Here is a 15,820-nt window from a genome sequence, read left to right as displayed (position 1 = left end):
CCCAGGAGGCTAAGCGCCTCCCTCAGGCTTGGGGTCGATAGTCCCCGGGACTCCCCATACGCTTAGGCTCTTGGGAGTTGTGGTACTAATCCAGTCAGGGTTGGAACCATGGCGGTGACCAAGGAGCTCTTACAGATGGACCTGTACGCGTTATTAGGTATCGAGGAGAAGGCGACGGACAAAGAGGTGAGAACTGGGGCGAGGAGGGCCGATCCCGAGCGACCTGGCGTGCTTTCCCGTCTTGGCGCCTCGCCCGAGGCTGGCACCATCAGCTTTCCACGTTCGGCCGGGCTCTGAGTGGGGAGCGAGGGGCGGCCAGACGACCTCAGGTGGGTTCCCAGACCTTTCCTGAATGGTCTGAGGGCCTCACGAGGAAGAGGGGGCACGAGAGGGAGGCTCCTAGCGCGGGGAACTGTACTGTGCTCTCCCCGTGACCCTTGTCTAGAAGGGGCCGCGGGTGAGTCTGTGAGACAACCCTAGCCTACTTCCTGCGCCTGCGCAGTGTCAGCCTTCGATTCCGCTTCTATCTAAACTGTGGCAGGGGGAGCTTCATTGTCTCTCTCTTGCTGGCTGATTTAACTCTGCTTAGAGCCTAGGGCGGAAGAAAGGCCAGGTCTCAAGGCTCCTCCATTCCTTTTTCATACCCTCCGTTGGCAGTGTGACCTATGACTCTGCCACCTCTATTTTCTTTTTACATCCCAGCCCTTTGACTCTTTTCAAGTAGCAGTTGCTCAGGTGTTGCCCTCTCACCATGTGCTAGTGGGCCAAAAGCAGGAGGATCAGAAGGGTAAGGCAGATGACCTAGAGTTTCACGGGAAGGCGTTGATAGATGTGTCAGTGAGTGGGACACTGATCAAGCTGTAATTAAGATTTATGTTACTTTCTCCTGGATTATGGTGGTAGCTGTAGCAGTGTAAGAAGGGGAGGCAGATAAGTCACCAGATGGAAATTAATGCCTGCAGATGCCCCTGTACCTCCAGGCTGCTCTGCTCATCGGCAGAGCTTGTGAGAAGAGGAAGCTCTGGGGCAGAAAAGCAGGGAGACCCATAGGGCCCTTGAGGAGGGATACTGTCAGCCTGTACAGAACTGTTCCCTGCAGCTGCAGCTGAAATCAGAAGTGGGCCATGGGGATGTATACACAGCACCAAAAGCATCTGTTACACCTATCTCATAAGTCTTAAATTTTCACTATTAATAATGCCTAACACCTATATAATACTTACTATGTGCTGGACACTATTCTAAGTGTTCTACATTTGTAAATTGTTTAATTAGTACTTCGTTAATAGTGAGAAATTACTTTGGACACTTCACACCAGATCTAGCCAGTGTGTTGGAACCTCGAAGTTGAGAACTCCTGAGGAAGGCAATTAAGAGCCACTGATGTATATATTAATCAGAGAAGTGACATAATCAGATTTTTTTTTTTTTTTTTTTGGTATGCGGGCCTCTCACTACTGTGGCCTCTCCCGTTGCGGAGCACAGGCTCCGGACGCACAGGCTCAGCGGCCATGGCTCACGGGCCCCGCCGCTCCGCGGCACGTGGGATCCTCCCGGACCGGGGCACGAACCCGCGTCCCCTGCATAGGCAGGCGGACTCTCAACCACTGCGCCACCAGGGAAGCCCGACATAATCAGATTTTAAAGAAAATATTCAACATCAGTGTGCAGAAAGGACACAAGTAGGGGATGGATAGAGGAGCTGCCACTAGGGGGTCAGGTGGGGCTGTTGTCTAGGCAAGAGGCCAAGGTCTAAGCAGCACAGTGAGGTTGGGATTCAGTTTTCACTCAGGTGAGATAAGGGATAGGTGAGAAGACTTTTTTTTTAAAAGATTTTTAAAATATTTATTTATTTATTTTGGCTGCGTTGGGTCTTTTGAGTTGTGGTGGCATGCGAGGTCTTCATTGAGGCGTGTGGGATCTTTCTTTGAGGCGCGTGGGCTCTCTCTCTAGTTGTGGTGTGCGGGTTTTCTCTCTAGTTGTGGCGCGCGGGCTTTCTCTCTAGTTGTGGTGTTCAGGTTTTCTCTCTCTAGTTGTGGTGCGTGGGGTCCAGAGCGCATGGGCTCTGTAGTTGCAACTTGTTGAGGTGTGTGAGCTCAGTAGTCGTGATGTGCGGGCTTTGCTGCTCTGCGGCATATGGGATCTCAGTTCCCTGACCAGGGGTCGAACCCACGTCCCTTGCATTGGAAGGCGGATTTTTTACCACTGGACCACCAGGGAAGTCCCCTGGAATCATTCTTGATACCTCCCTATCCTCTCACTCTTGCATCTAGTCCATCACCAGGTCCTAATGAATTCACTTCTCAAATAATCTCCAAACCTGTTCATTAATCTCCATCTCCACCACCACCGCTCCAGCCCAAATGCCCATCAACTTCCATCTGAATGATTAGAGTGGCCTGCCAACTCATTTCCCTGCTTCCAGTCTATTCTATTCCACTCTGTTGCACTCCTCCAATTTGTTCTACTCACGGAAAATGGAATAATCTTGGTGCTCCTTTAAAACCCTATTGCACTTTTAATAAAACATGCAATAGAATTTCTTACCCCTTCTTACATGCTTTTCCCTCTGCCGAGAACACTCTTTCTCCCCTTCTGTTAACCTGGGTTACTTTTACTTGGCTTTCAGAACTCAGCTTAAATGGCACTTCCTCAGAGAGGCCTTGCCTATTGTACTTTCATAGCAGCCACTTCTCCTTTCCAGCACTTATATCAGTTTGCAAGCATATATTCATTTGTGTGATTATTTATCTCATGCCTTACTCCCCTCTGTACTCTTAGCTCTGAGGAGCAGGTCTGGTCCATTCACTTCTGTAGCATCCCCTTCCTGGTGACTGGCACAGAGTAGGCTCTCAATAAATATTTGTTGAATGAAGGAAGTAGCAGCTAAGAGCCCACTGGAACAACTTGGCTTGAGAATCAGGAGATCTGGGGCCTCATTCAGAGCCTGACTTTCCTCAAATGTAAAACGAGGGAGTTGGGCAAACTATGACTTCAGGGGTCAAATGGCCCATGACCTGGTTTTTAATGAGCCATGAGCCGAGAATGGTTTTTCATGTTAAAACGATTGTAAAAAAACAACCACAACTCAACAACAAAAAACCGAATAACTCAATTAAAAAATAGGCAAAGGACTTGAATAGACATTTCTTCAAAGAAGATATATAAATGACCAATAAATACATGAAAAGATGTTCAGTACCACTGGTCATTAGATAAATGCAAATGAAAACCACAGTGAGATACCACTTCATACTCATTAGGATGGCTATTAAAGAAAAACAAAAACAGAAAGTTACTAGTGTTGGTGAGGATGTGGAGAAATTAGAACCCTTGTACATTGCTTGTGGTGCAGCTGCTGTGGAAAACAGTATGACAATTCCTCAAAAAATTAAACATAGAATTACAATATGATCCAGCAATTTCACTTCTGGGTATATACCCAAAAGAAATGAACTCAAACAGATATTTGTTTTTTATTTATTTTATTTACTTTAGGCTGTGTTGGGTCTTCATTGCTGCACACGGGCTTTCTCTAGTTGTGGAGAGCGGGGGCTACTCTTTGCTGCGGTGTGTGGACTTCTCACCGCGGTGGCTTCTCTTGTTGCAGAGCACGGGCTCTAGGCACGCAGGCTCAGTAGTTGTGGTTCGCAGGCTCTGGAGCACAGGCTCAGTAGTTGTGGCGCATGGGCTTAGTTGCTCTGCAGCATGTGGGATCTTCCCGGGCCAGGGATCAAACCTGTGTCCCCTGCATTGGCAAGCGAATTCTTAACCACTGCACCACCAGGGAAGTCCCTCAAACATATTTGTACACCCATGTTCATAGTGGCATAATTCACAATAGCCAAAAGGTGGGAGCAGCCAAAGTGGCCATCAACAAATGAATGGTTAAACAAAATGTGGTATATACATACAATGGAATATTATTCATCCTTGAAAAGGAAGGACATTCTGACACATGCTACAATATGGATGAAACTTGAGGGTATGATGTTGAGTGAAATAAGCTAGTCACAAATGGACAAATATTATATGGTTCCTCTTGTACAAGATTCCTAAGAGTAGTCAGATTCACAAAGTAGAATGGTAGTTTCCGGGGGCAGGAGAGTGAGTGTGGAATGAGGAGTTAGTGTTTAAATGGTACAGAGTTTCAGCTTTACAAGATGAAAAAAGTCCTGGAGACTTACGGTGGTAATGGTTGCACAATATTAATGTACTTAATGTCATAGAACTATACACTTAAAAACGGTTAAAATGGTAACTTTTATGTTAATATATATTTTATTTTATATATGTTTTACAATAAAAACAACCAACCAAAACAGAATAAAAACAAAGAAGAACATATGTCACGGGAATTTAGAGAGTCAGCAAGTCCCAAAGGTAGATGTTTTTGTTCCCCATCCAGCCCTAAGGGAGACAGGTGGGGCAAGGTATCATTTTCTTGTAGGAAAGCTTTGAGTTGAGGACCCAGGTTTGGTGTGGAAGTTCTCCGGGGGAGAGGATAACGCCCCAGGAATCCAGTCTCCTCCTAGAATCTCAGGCAGTAAGCCCCAGGTTCTTATGTGCTAATGCACATGTGCCTGTGTGCGCGTATGTGCGCACACACACAGGACAGGGCCGGGCCCTAGAGCCTGCCAAGATGAAGAGTAGGTCATGGATTAATGCCACTTGCAAACCTTGAAGAGATTCTGCATTAATCTCAGGGATTATTTAGGTGACTGCAATGGCCTTCTAATCCTTTTCCTAGTTCTGTTCTTGCCCCCTTGAGCCTCTTCGCACAGCAGCCAGAGTGAGCCTTTAGATGGTAAATCAGATTGTGTTACCTCTGCTCCCAGCTCCCCAGGGGCTTCTCATCAGTGTTAGAATGAAGCCTGAAGGCCCTCCCTGGCCCTTGGGGCCCTCAATGCCTCTCTTGCATGTTCCCTACCACTCTTCCCTTGCTCACCGGGCTCCAGCCACATCAGTCCTATAATTTTTTTTTAATTGTGGTGAAATATACATAACATGAAATTTTCCATTTAAACATTTTTTTTAGTGTACAATTCAGTGGCATTAAGTATATTTACATTGATATGCAACCATCACCACTATCCATCTCCAGAACTTTTCCGTCATCCCAAACTGAAGTTCCATAACTTTAAACGTTAACTCCCTATTCTCTTCTCCCCTCAGCCCCTGGTAACTACTATTTTACCTTTCTTCTCTATGAACTTGACTATTTTATGTACCTCATACAACATGCAAATATATAGTATTTGTTTTTTTATATCTGGCTTATTTCACTTAATGTAATGTTTTCAGGTTTCATCCATTTTGTTGAATGGATCAGAATTTCCTTTCTTTTTAAGGCTGAATAATATTTCACCATGTGTATATACACATTCTGTTTCTCTCCTCATCTTTTGATGGACATTTGGGTTGTTTCAACCTTTTAGTTGTTGTGAATGGTGCTATTAGGAACATGAGTGTATGAATATCTGTTCGAGTCCTGCTTTCAGTTCTTTTGGGTATGTATCCCACAGTGTAATTGCTGTATCATTAAAATTCTATGTTTAATGTTTTGAGGAACTGCCTGCCATACTGCCTTCCACAGCAGCTGCACCATCGCACATTTCTACAACAAATGCTCAGTCGTTCCAGTTTCTCCACATTCTTCCCACCACTTGTTATTTTCGGTGTTTTGGATAATAACCATCCTAATGGATATGAAAGAGGCCTCCAGTGATATTTTTTCAAACTCACCTAACACATTACTGCTTCATGGCCTTTACATTTGCTAGTCCTTCTGTTTAGAACATCTCTTTCCTGGTAGTTGTATATCTCACTCCCACACCTTATTCAGATTTCCATTCAAGTATCACCCCCTACCCTCTCAAAGGCTTTCAGAAGTCGTACATCTAATTACTACACGTTGTATTACATGCCCATTTGCTTACCAGTGGTCTCCCCCATTAGAATGTAAAAAATCCAGGAAGGAAGAGGCTTACTCTTTTATGTTTACTGCTATGTGTCTAGCACCTAGAACAATGCCTGGCCCTTGATAGGTGTTCAGTCAATCCTTGTTGAATGATTGAATATGTATTATTACTTTCTTATGCAGTCATACTTTGTGGCAAAGTGAAATTACTAGACCAATCAAATATATTTACCAAAAGTAAATGTATTTAAAAGCTTTTTCAAAATTGTCTTTCAGAAAAGTGGTGCCATCTTATACTCCCACTGGGTAGGCAGGAGATCACCCCATCTCTCAGCTGGCAGTTCCCATCCTGGCTCTCGAAAACAGCATGCTGTGTGCCTGGTGCCTTGTGCGCGCACGCACACACACACACACACACACACACACACACACACACACACACACACACACAGAGCAGGTCCCACAGTTCATTAAATGAACTTTACAGTGTTCTCCCTGCCTCTTTTGTTTTTCTCTTTCTTCATCTGTGTTTTCGAGGAGGGTAGAAACATTTCCCACAAACACCATTCGATTCCACAAACTTTTAAGTGCCTACCTACTGTGTGCCTGTCGCAGAGCCTGGTGCTAGGGATACAAATGTGAAGAGAGCAGTTCCTGGAGGGTCACCCCATCGTGTCTGTTTCCAGCCTCTCTGTCTCTTGCTTTTGTGGTCCATCATTTTGAAATGCAGAGGTCAAAGTTGATAATTCTAGAAGGTGATGCTTTCTAATCAGATGGTGATTTCCTAGAGAGTGTAACTCATGTAGAAAATGACAACTTTTATAACTAATCTTAACAAGTAAGGCCAAGAGTCGTTGTTTGTTACATCTACCGTGTGTTGAGAATGGATGGAAATCATAATACAGAGCCTTGAGCAATGTTGGGAATTCTAAATGTGCGTTTATAATCATCTTTGTACTTATCACCAGTGACAGTTAAGAAAGTGGACTTTAGAGGCAGTCTGACTGGATATTGGCTCCATGACTTACCTAGTTTGTGACCTTGAGCAAATATTTAACCTCTGTGTGCCTTGGCTTCCATGTCTGCGAAATGGGAACGGTGGCAGTCCCTCTTCGCCGGCCTTGTTATGAGGCTCAGTCCAGGCAAAACACTTGGCAAGGCACTTGGCACAGACTCACTACAAGTTCCCTCATGCTGTTTTCATTGTTGCTCCACCTTCCTTACACTGTAAGTGCTAATGTCCAATGCACATCTCCCAAACTCATGTCTAAGTTTATCCTCCACTCCTCACACCTTCTCACTCATTCCAGTCCTGATAGACCAGTGCTGATTCACCTCACACTACACCAGTGATTCTCAACCAAGGCAGTGGTCAGGGTAGAAAGGCGGTGGGGCATCAGGTAGAACAAAATTGAGGATCAGCAGAGTTCACTATTCAGTTCAAATCTACAAATGAATGGAGTATGTCACCATGGACAAGGGACTGTGTAGGCATGGTGGGACTTCAGAGCTGAAGAAGACATCACTTCTGCTTTCTGACAGCTCACACAATATAGTAAAGAATGAATTCTGAGGTAGAGTGAAAGAGGTGGAATAAAAGTATATAAGGAAAATGCTGTCAGAATAAAGAGGAAGACAAGATTCATATGATTGGCAGGATCATGGAAGACTTCCCCTGAGGAGGTGTTTTTGTGCAAGACCTTGAGAAGAGAAAAGAATATATCACAGCAGGGTTAAAAGGGATCATCATGGTCATTTACTTTCTTCATTTTATAGACAGGAGCATGGAGATCCAAAGAGGCTATGGAACTTGCTGAGATCACCCAGTGAGTGAGTGTTGGGTCAGACTGGAGCCCCGGTTTAATATTCCTTCCACTGCTCTGCAGTTGACACGTGAATTTCTCTCCTGTCTGTAGCAGCCTTGCCTTTCATTTGAAGCCCTTTGAAGGGTACATAACTCACTGTATCTTGGCAGGTATTACTTGGTGAAGCTTGAAAATGCATTTTTTTTTTGTTTGTTTGTTTGTTTTTGTTTTTTGTTTTTTGCGGTACGCGGGCCTCTCACTGTTGTGGCCTCTCCCGTTGCAGAGCACAGGCTCCAGACGCGCAGGCTCAGTGGCCATGGCTCACGGGCCCAGCCGCTCCGCAGCATGTGGGATCTTCCCGGGCCGGGGCACGAACCCGTGTCCCCTGCATCGGCAGGCGGACTCTCAACCACTGCGCCACCAGGGAAGCCCTGAAAATGCATTTTGATCAACTGTTTGAAGACTGAAGTTTTTTTTTTTGTTTTGTTTTTGAAGACTGAAGTTTTAAATGTATTTACCAGGAAAACTACCATGGAAACTTAATTTTCACCTTTTCAGTTTATATTTTATTATTGCTTTAAGGAAAAGGCTGTTTTACCTGTTTGTTAGCTAATAACTTTATTTATTTTTTAAAGGGAACTTTATTTTTATTTATTTTATTTATTTTTGGCTGCGTTGTGTCTCTGTTGCTGTGCGGGCTTTCTCTAGTTGTGGACAGCGGGGGCTACTCTTCATTGCGGTGCGTGGGCTTCTCACTGGAGTGGCTTCTCTTGTTGCAGAGCACAGGCTCTAGGCACGCGGACTTCAGTAGTTGTGGCTTGTGGGCTCTAGAGCGCAGGCTCAGTAGTTGTGGTGCATAGGCTTAGTTGCTGCGCGGCATGTGGTATCTTCCCGGACCGGGGCACGAACCCGTGTCCCCTGCGTCGGCAGGCGGACTGTCAACCACTGCGCCACCAGCGAAGCCCGGCAGGAGGATTCTTAACCACTGTGCTCCCACCAGGGAAGCCCTAATACCTTTATTTAAATCACTTATTTCTGTTATACCCTAGAATGTGATACATTGACATTGTTTCTTACAGATTTAAAAGGAGTAAGTTTTTGGGCTTCCCTGGTGGTGCAGTGGTTGAGAGTCCGCGTGCTGATGCGGGGGACGCGGGTTCGTGCCCTGGTCCGGGAAGACCACACGCCAAAGAGTGGCTGGACCCGTGAGCCATGGCCGCTGAGCCTGTGCGTCCGGAGCCTGTGCTCCGCAACGGGAGAGGCCACAACAGTGAGAGGCCCTCGTACAGCAAAAAAAAAAAAAAAGGGAATAAGTTTTTGAGGACAGAGGACTTGAAGGAATGGCATGAAGGGGTAGAAGTCAAAGTGCCTGGCATGACAAGGAATAGGACATTGCCTAGGGTCTGTTGAGGGTGTGGCAGGAGTTGAATCTGAAAAATGTGGTATCTCTGGGCCTGTAGGCCCTAGGGTGGTTGGACTTGATTCTGTGGGCATCTGGGGGCCATTTCTGGATTTGAGGTGAGCCTGACTCAGTCCACTGTCTCCAATGGGAGCCTTTCTCAAAGCCTCTTACCTCCAGACCAGGCACTGAGGCCTCAGGGTTGGGCAGTGAGCCTGGTTTCACTTGACAGCTGTCGTTCATTCACCAAGGGCCTGACCAGCGCTGTGTGGGACCAGGAGCCAGGCCTCCAAGTCCTCTCTGTACCTCTCTGATGGTTAACTCATTCCTGGGTTTGTCTGTCTGGCTGAAACTCTGAATTTTTGAAGTTCCTTGGCTGCCTGTTAAGTCAAAAGGAATGATTCATTTGTGTTTGTAAGCTGTAAGCTATTCATTAGCATTCAAGATAATACCTCATATTTACATGACACCAAAGTGCTTTCACATAAATTATCTCATTTGATGTGATCTTCAAAGCCTGTGAGGACTTCCCTGGTGGTGCAGTGGTTAAGAATCCTCCTACCAGTGCAGGGCACATGGGTTCGAGCCCGGTCCGGGAAGATCCCACATGCCACGGAGCAGCTAAGCCTGGGCACCACAACTACTGAGCTGGCACTCTAGAGCCTGCTCGCCACAACTACTGAGCCTGCGTGCTGCAACTACTGAAGCCCACGCACCTAGAGCCTTGCTTCTCTGCAGCAAGAGAAGCCACCACAATGAGAAGCCCATGCACTGCAACGAAGAGTAGCCCCCGCTCACCACAGCTAGAGAAAGGCCACATGCAGCAACAAAGACCCATCCCAGCCAAAAATAAATAAATAAATAAAATATTTTAAAAAAAAAAGAATACATAAGAATCTAGGGCTTCTCTGGTGGCGCAGTGGTTGAGAGTCCGCCTGCCGATGCAGGCGACACGGGTTCGTGCCCTGGTCCGGGCAGATCCCACATGCCGCGGAGCGGCTAGGCCCGTGAGCCATGGCTGCTGAGCCTGCACGTCCAGAGCCTATGCTCCGCAACGGGAGAGGCCACAACAATGAGAGGCCCGCGTACCGCAAAAAAAAAAGAAAAAAAAGCATCTGTAACTTAAAAAAAAAAAAGAAACAAGAGTGTGGGGCTTCCCTGGTGGCGCAGTGGTTAAGAATCCGCCTGCCAATGCAGGGGACATGGGTTCCAGCCCTGGTCTGGGAAGATTCCACATGCTGTGGAGCAGCTAAGTCCATGTGCCACAACTACTGAGCCTGCGCTCTAGAGCCTGTGAGCCACAACTACTGACCCCGTGTGCCACAACTACTGAAGCCCACACACCTAGAGCCCGTGCTCCGCAGCAATAGCAGCCACCACAGTGAGAAGCCCACGCACCACAACAAAGAGTAGACCCCGCTCACCGCAACTAGAGAAAGCCTGTGCACAGCAACGAAGACCCAGCACAGCCAAAAATAAATAAATTAATTTAAAAAAAAACAAGAGTGTGAGGTACGCAAGGACTATTAGCTCCAATTTATAGATGAGAAGACTGACACTGACAGAGTTTGATTTGCCCAGCATAAGGTGGCTAGTAAATGCAGAGCGCCTGCCCAAACCTGCATTTTCTACTCCTATTTCAGAGCTGTTTTCCATGACTCACACCTCAGGAGCAATTAGGGTAACAAGATATGGGTCTGCGGGCCCCAGAAAGCCTTGTGTTCCCATCTGTGACACAGATAGAGATTTGACTCTGTGGGTAAAGCTGCACGACCTGGGTGAGCTCAAAGGGTATTATGCCGACCCGGACAACTTGAGGAAGTATGTTAAAATTTGTGTTAAAACTACCACAGTGGAGTTTTCATTTCAGCTAAGGTAGAATTCAAAATATTCTCCATTTGCATAGCTGCTTTCCCTATTTTTGCTGTTCCTGAATACTGTTATTTGGTTATTATTATTTTTCTCTAAATTGACTCACTTGTTTTTACTAATATAATTTGTTTATAAAGGAAACCAGTGTGTTAAGGGGAAAAAAGAATGAGATGTAGGGAGTACCAGGGCCCAGAGAGAAAGAGTTCTGCACCTGGGCAGAGGAGAGTGGCTTTGGGGGTAGGGACCCAGGTCTCCAGGGGTTAAGAGTGACAGCAGGCTGTGGGGAGAGGTGAGGGGCCGCCAGACCCAGGGTATCTGACAGATCTGAGGGGTGGGAAACTCCAACCTGATAGAAGAATGCAGGTGAGGATTTTGGAGTCTGAGCATGATGTAAGCCTGCTTAGGGTAAGGGTGGGAGGGAGAGGCGGGGCCTGAGAGAAGGGGGCATTGGAGGAGGAGGAGGGCTGTAGACTGTGCGCCAGGTGGATAGCTGGCTTGGGGAAGTGGACTGAGAAGGAGGGCAGGGAAGGGGTTGAGGCCCAGGAAGGGATACTAGGAGTGCTAAAGGGGGACCCAGAGGTGAGAGCCCGAGGGGTACGAGGACCAGAAGAGTGACCTCAGGGATGGGCTGGGGATCCAGATCCTTTAGGGTGCATAGGGGCAACATATGGGGAGAAGCAGCCCAGGCCCTGTGCATGATCTCAGTTGGTTCAGGCTGCACAGGTCACTGTCCTGAGTCTGGACTGTGGGCCGTGGTTAGCAGACTACAAGAGATGTTGGTGTGAGGTCCGGGTGTCCCCAGCATCTCGTTACCACCAGCAGGCCCACATTTTGGGAATGTTGAACTAAGGGTGCTGGTCTGAGGTGTGGCTGGCACCCTGCTTGCTCAGAGCCTTTGGAGCAGTCTGGTTTCCGCAGGAATTTGGGAATTTCTATGTAGTGCTGTTGCAGTGTGGACCACAGGCTGTAAGGAATGAAAGTGGCCAATCTTTTAGGCAGAGGGGACTTCCAGGTAAGTGCCTAGAGCTCTGTGGTTTACTTCCTGCCTATGACATCAGGCAGTCACATAACCTCTGGTGTTGTGGCTAGTACAGGGTTGGGGAACTGTCTGCCTCCCCCAGGCTTAGGGAACTGTCTGCCTCCCCCAGGCTTAGGGAGAAATTACTGCCCAGGCCTAGATTACTGACTGTTCCCATGCCTGGAACTGGGCCTGTAATGGCTTCCTAGCTGATTCACTGGCATGGTTTGTTCATTCAGTACCTGTTGTCACATAGAGTGACCTCCCTGTGTGCCCTCCGTATCTGAGTCTGACCTACGAGTCTGGCTTTTGAGAACTGGGCTTAATTACTTGTACTGCTTACTTGGCTCCAAGTTTTATTATAAGAAAGGATAGCAGCCTTTTAAAAAATAATGATCTCTTCTATGTAGGGCACTTTTCTTTTAAGTTTAATGATGGCTATTTTATATTTATTGGACCCCTTAGTGCTTGGCTTTTTTGTGTGAGTCAGGAGTTCATTCCTTATAAGAGGTGAAACTGAAGGCAGGTGGATTGTCAGAGGCCCTGTTGTGTGCCTGGCGCCAAGCAGTGGAGATGGCGGGAGACCCAGCTCCAGGCTCCTTTCCCTGTTCTGGGCTCAGGTTGCTGTGAGTGGCGAAATCAGTTATGGAGCTCCGGGAAGGGCTGAGTGGGTGGCTGCTAATTCATGACTCATTATTCCCCTCTGTGATGTGGGCTCTGGGGGGATAACATTTAGTTCCCACTGCAGTTCTCTTATCAGTCTGCGGTAGTGATTTCTTCCCTTTTCCAGGCTTAGTTTCTCAAAAGGAAGTGTTAGCAGGTAGAAGGGGAAATTATGAAATAGTGTGGGAAGGTCTCCTAGGGTTGGGATAGCACCCACTTCCTTCTGCTCTTCAATAGGCCTGAAGTAATTGACATAGTTGAGGCTTCCTAATTGTGTTTGGTTGAGAACAAATGGACATGTGCCCCTTTCATTCAATAGATATTTACTGTGTGCCTACTGAGTACCAGGTGCTGTCCAGTGCACAGTTCTGGCCCCTGGGGATAGGCAAAACTCCCTGCCCCCTAAAGCACATTCCCTTTATTCGTAAGAACCCCCATAATTTCCTGTACCTGTGTGCCCTCATTTGAGGCACAATCATAACCAGTTTATCTGTTTTTCCAGACCATACCAGAAAAGAAACAGCAGATTATAAGCACTTCCAGAGACAGGCTGGCATCTGGCACAGTCTAGTAGAGGCTGACTGGGGAGGAGATAGAGAAACTATAAAAAGAGTAGAATTTAAGATCATTACCACCTAAGGAAGCGTAGGGAAAGCCTGACTCTGCCCTCAGTAGCATCTGAACATGTACTGTTCAGTAGTTTCTGTTCTGAATGATGATCCTGAGATATGGAAGACAGATTAAATTCAAGTAGTGTCCTAGGATGGGGAAAGGGAGTAATATTTTAGAAAGACATCAGGAGGAAGACCACACTTCTACAAATTGGAGTTTAAAGTCCTCGTGGAGCTTATGTTCATCTGAGATCTCTGTTATTCTGGGGCTGAGCCTTGGAGACAGCCTGGTCCTCTGAAAAACCATAGTCTGGGCAGGGGGCATTGGGTGAGAGGCCCCTCAACTGTCACCTAGCTCTTTTCTGTGAACTCTCAGGAAATGCAAATGAATGTTTCCAAGTGCTAGGGAAACCTGGGGATTTAGGAGAAACCTATAGGTAAGGAAGGAAAACTGCAAGTGTTAAGACAATTCAGTAGCTTTTGGCACCTTCCAGTGGCTGCTTCAACCTTGCCTAGGTGTCCCAGCACTTGCAGACTCGGTTTCATAGAGGAGCTGCCAACCCGAATGCCTGGGATTAGATGGTCCTGTCTTTCTCTCACATCATTACATGTAGGGGCCTACTGTTTCTTTGTTCTTCTGAAAGTTCCTCTTCCTTCCCAACTTATCATAGTTAAGAAAAATATTGTTGCATCTTTTTGCCCTGAATCCAGCCTCTTGAGCTGCTAGCTAATAAGGTAGAATATTTCGTAATAAACAATATCGACACGGAAGCTTTTCAAAGGCCTGCTGTAGGAGAGTTGTGTTTACATGATGAGAAATTCTTCAGGCACCAGTCACTCCAGGAGGGCTGGGCAAAGCTGGAAGTCTTATTTGTAACACAAAACACCAAACTCCAGGCCAACCGGTTCAAAGTCAGAACTGGCCTTCGAGGCTAAAACCTAGCAGTGGGCTTTGCCCAGGGCAGGCTTAGCAGCTAACCATAGTAATAACTAGTGAATCAGGACAGACACACTTGGCCAGCATTCTTAGGCCAGCTGGGTTTTGGTTCATGGCCACTCTGGAAGATCTCAGGCTACTTACCCGTACCCCCTACACTTTGAATGAGAGTAGTTCAGAGCCCCTGGGGGCTAACCAAGGATAGAATTTTAGAACTGCCCCCAGCAGACCTGAAACCAGCCTTGTTGTACACCTCAAGAATTCATACTGGACTCACCTGGGCCCATTGTGGACCCATGTCCATCCCTGGAGTTCCTGTCAGGTTGGCATTGTCCTGGGCTGGTGTCACAATTTACCTCCCTCTCAGGAGTGGATAAACAAGAGGTTTGGACCTTATATTGAGTGCCTGGTTTTTGTTAGGTACTTCACATGGGTTATTTTCTTTAATCCTCACAACAGCCCTATGTGTATGGGATACTTCCCACACTTCGTAGTTGAAGAACCTAAGGCTGAGTGAGATCCAGTAATTTGCCCAAGGTCATGCTAGTAGTATGCAGAAGATTCAAAATTTGAAAACACGTTAGACTCCAGAGCCTTCTTTCTTTCCGTGAACCATGCTACTTCCTAGCTTAGAATAGTTGAAAGAAGCTCAACATCCCTGGTTTTTTGCTTTTTGTTTTTTTATTTTTAAAAATAAATTTATTATTTATTTTTGGCTGTGTTGGGTCTTTGTTGCTGCACACAGGCTTTCTTTAGTTGGCGCAAGCGGGGTCTACTCTTCGTTGTGGTGTACGGGCTCCTCATTTCTGTGGCATCTCTTGTTGCAGAGCATGGGCTCTAGGTGCTGGGGCTTCAGTAGTTGTGGCACGCGGGCTTCAGTAGCTGTGGCTCATGGGCCCTAGAGCACAGGCTCAGTAGTTGTGGCGCACGAGCTTAGTTGCTCCACGGCATGTTGGGATCTTCCCAGACCAGGACTCGAACCCATGTCCCTGCATTGGCAGGCGGATTCTTAACCACTGCGCCACCAGGGAAGTCCCCTGTTTTTCTAGATATAATTGACATATAACATATTAGTTTCAGGTATACAACATAATGATTCGATATGTTTGATGTATATATTGTGAAATGATGAGCATAATAAGTCTAAGTAAATTACACCCATCACTGTTCATAGTTAAAATTTGTTTTTTCTTGTGATAAGAACTTTTAAGATCTACTCTCTTAGTAACTTTCAAATAAACAGTACAGTATTAAGTGTAGTTGCCATGCTGTACATTACATCCCTATGGCTTATATATTTCATAACTGGGAGTCTGTACATTTTGACATTTTGCTCCCCCCACCCTCCCCCAACTGCCTGCCTCTAGCAACCACCAATCTGTTCTCTGTATCTATGAGTTGTTACTTGTTTGTTTGTTTTTTAGATTCCACATGTAAATAAGATCATATGATATTTGTCTTTCTCTGTCTGACTCATTTCACTCAGCATAATGCCCTCAAGTTCCATCCATATTGTCTAATGGAAAGATTTCCTTTTTTATGGCTGAATGAGTATATCTGTCTATCTGTGTGTATATGTGTGTGTGTGTGTGTGT

At 46.3% G+C, this 15,820-nt stretch overlaps 1 protein-coding gene across 2 annotated transcripts in view; it reads left to right on the top strand.

Annotated features, from left to right (window-relative positions):
- The first annotated feature begins 55 nt into the window (after nt 1-55).
- The window catches only part of DNAJC17 (DnaJ heat shock protein family (Hsp40) member C17), a 38,488-nt gene continuing 22,723 nt past the window's right edge, over nt 56-15,820 (top strand). Inside the window, exon 1 of one of the 2 annotated variants that reach the window (XM_060005006.1) lies at nt 56-186. In XM_060005006.1, coding sequence (XP_059860989.1) covers nt 109-186 — 78 coding nt within the window. In that variant the 5' untranslated portion in view covers nt 56-108. The remainder of the gene's footprint in view (nt 187-15,820) is intronic. The other variant, XM_060005007.1, reaches the window with a different exon arrangement.

This window comes from Delphinus delphis, chromosome 2, assembly GCF_949987515.2.
Source record: "Delphinus delphis chromosome 2, mDelDel1.2, whole genome shotgun sequence".
Taxonomy (NCBI): domain Eukaryota; kingdom Metazoa; phylum Chordata; class Mammalia; order Artiodactyla; family Delphinidae; genus Delphinus; species Delphinus delphis.
Note: the sequence above shows the minus strand (reverse complement) of the source record. Positions and strands in the feature narration are given on the sequence as shown.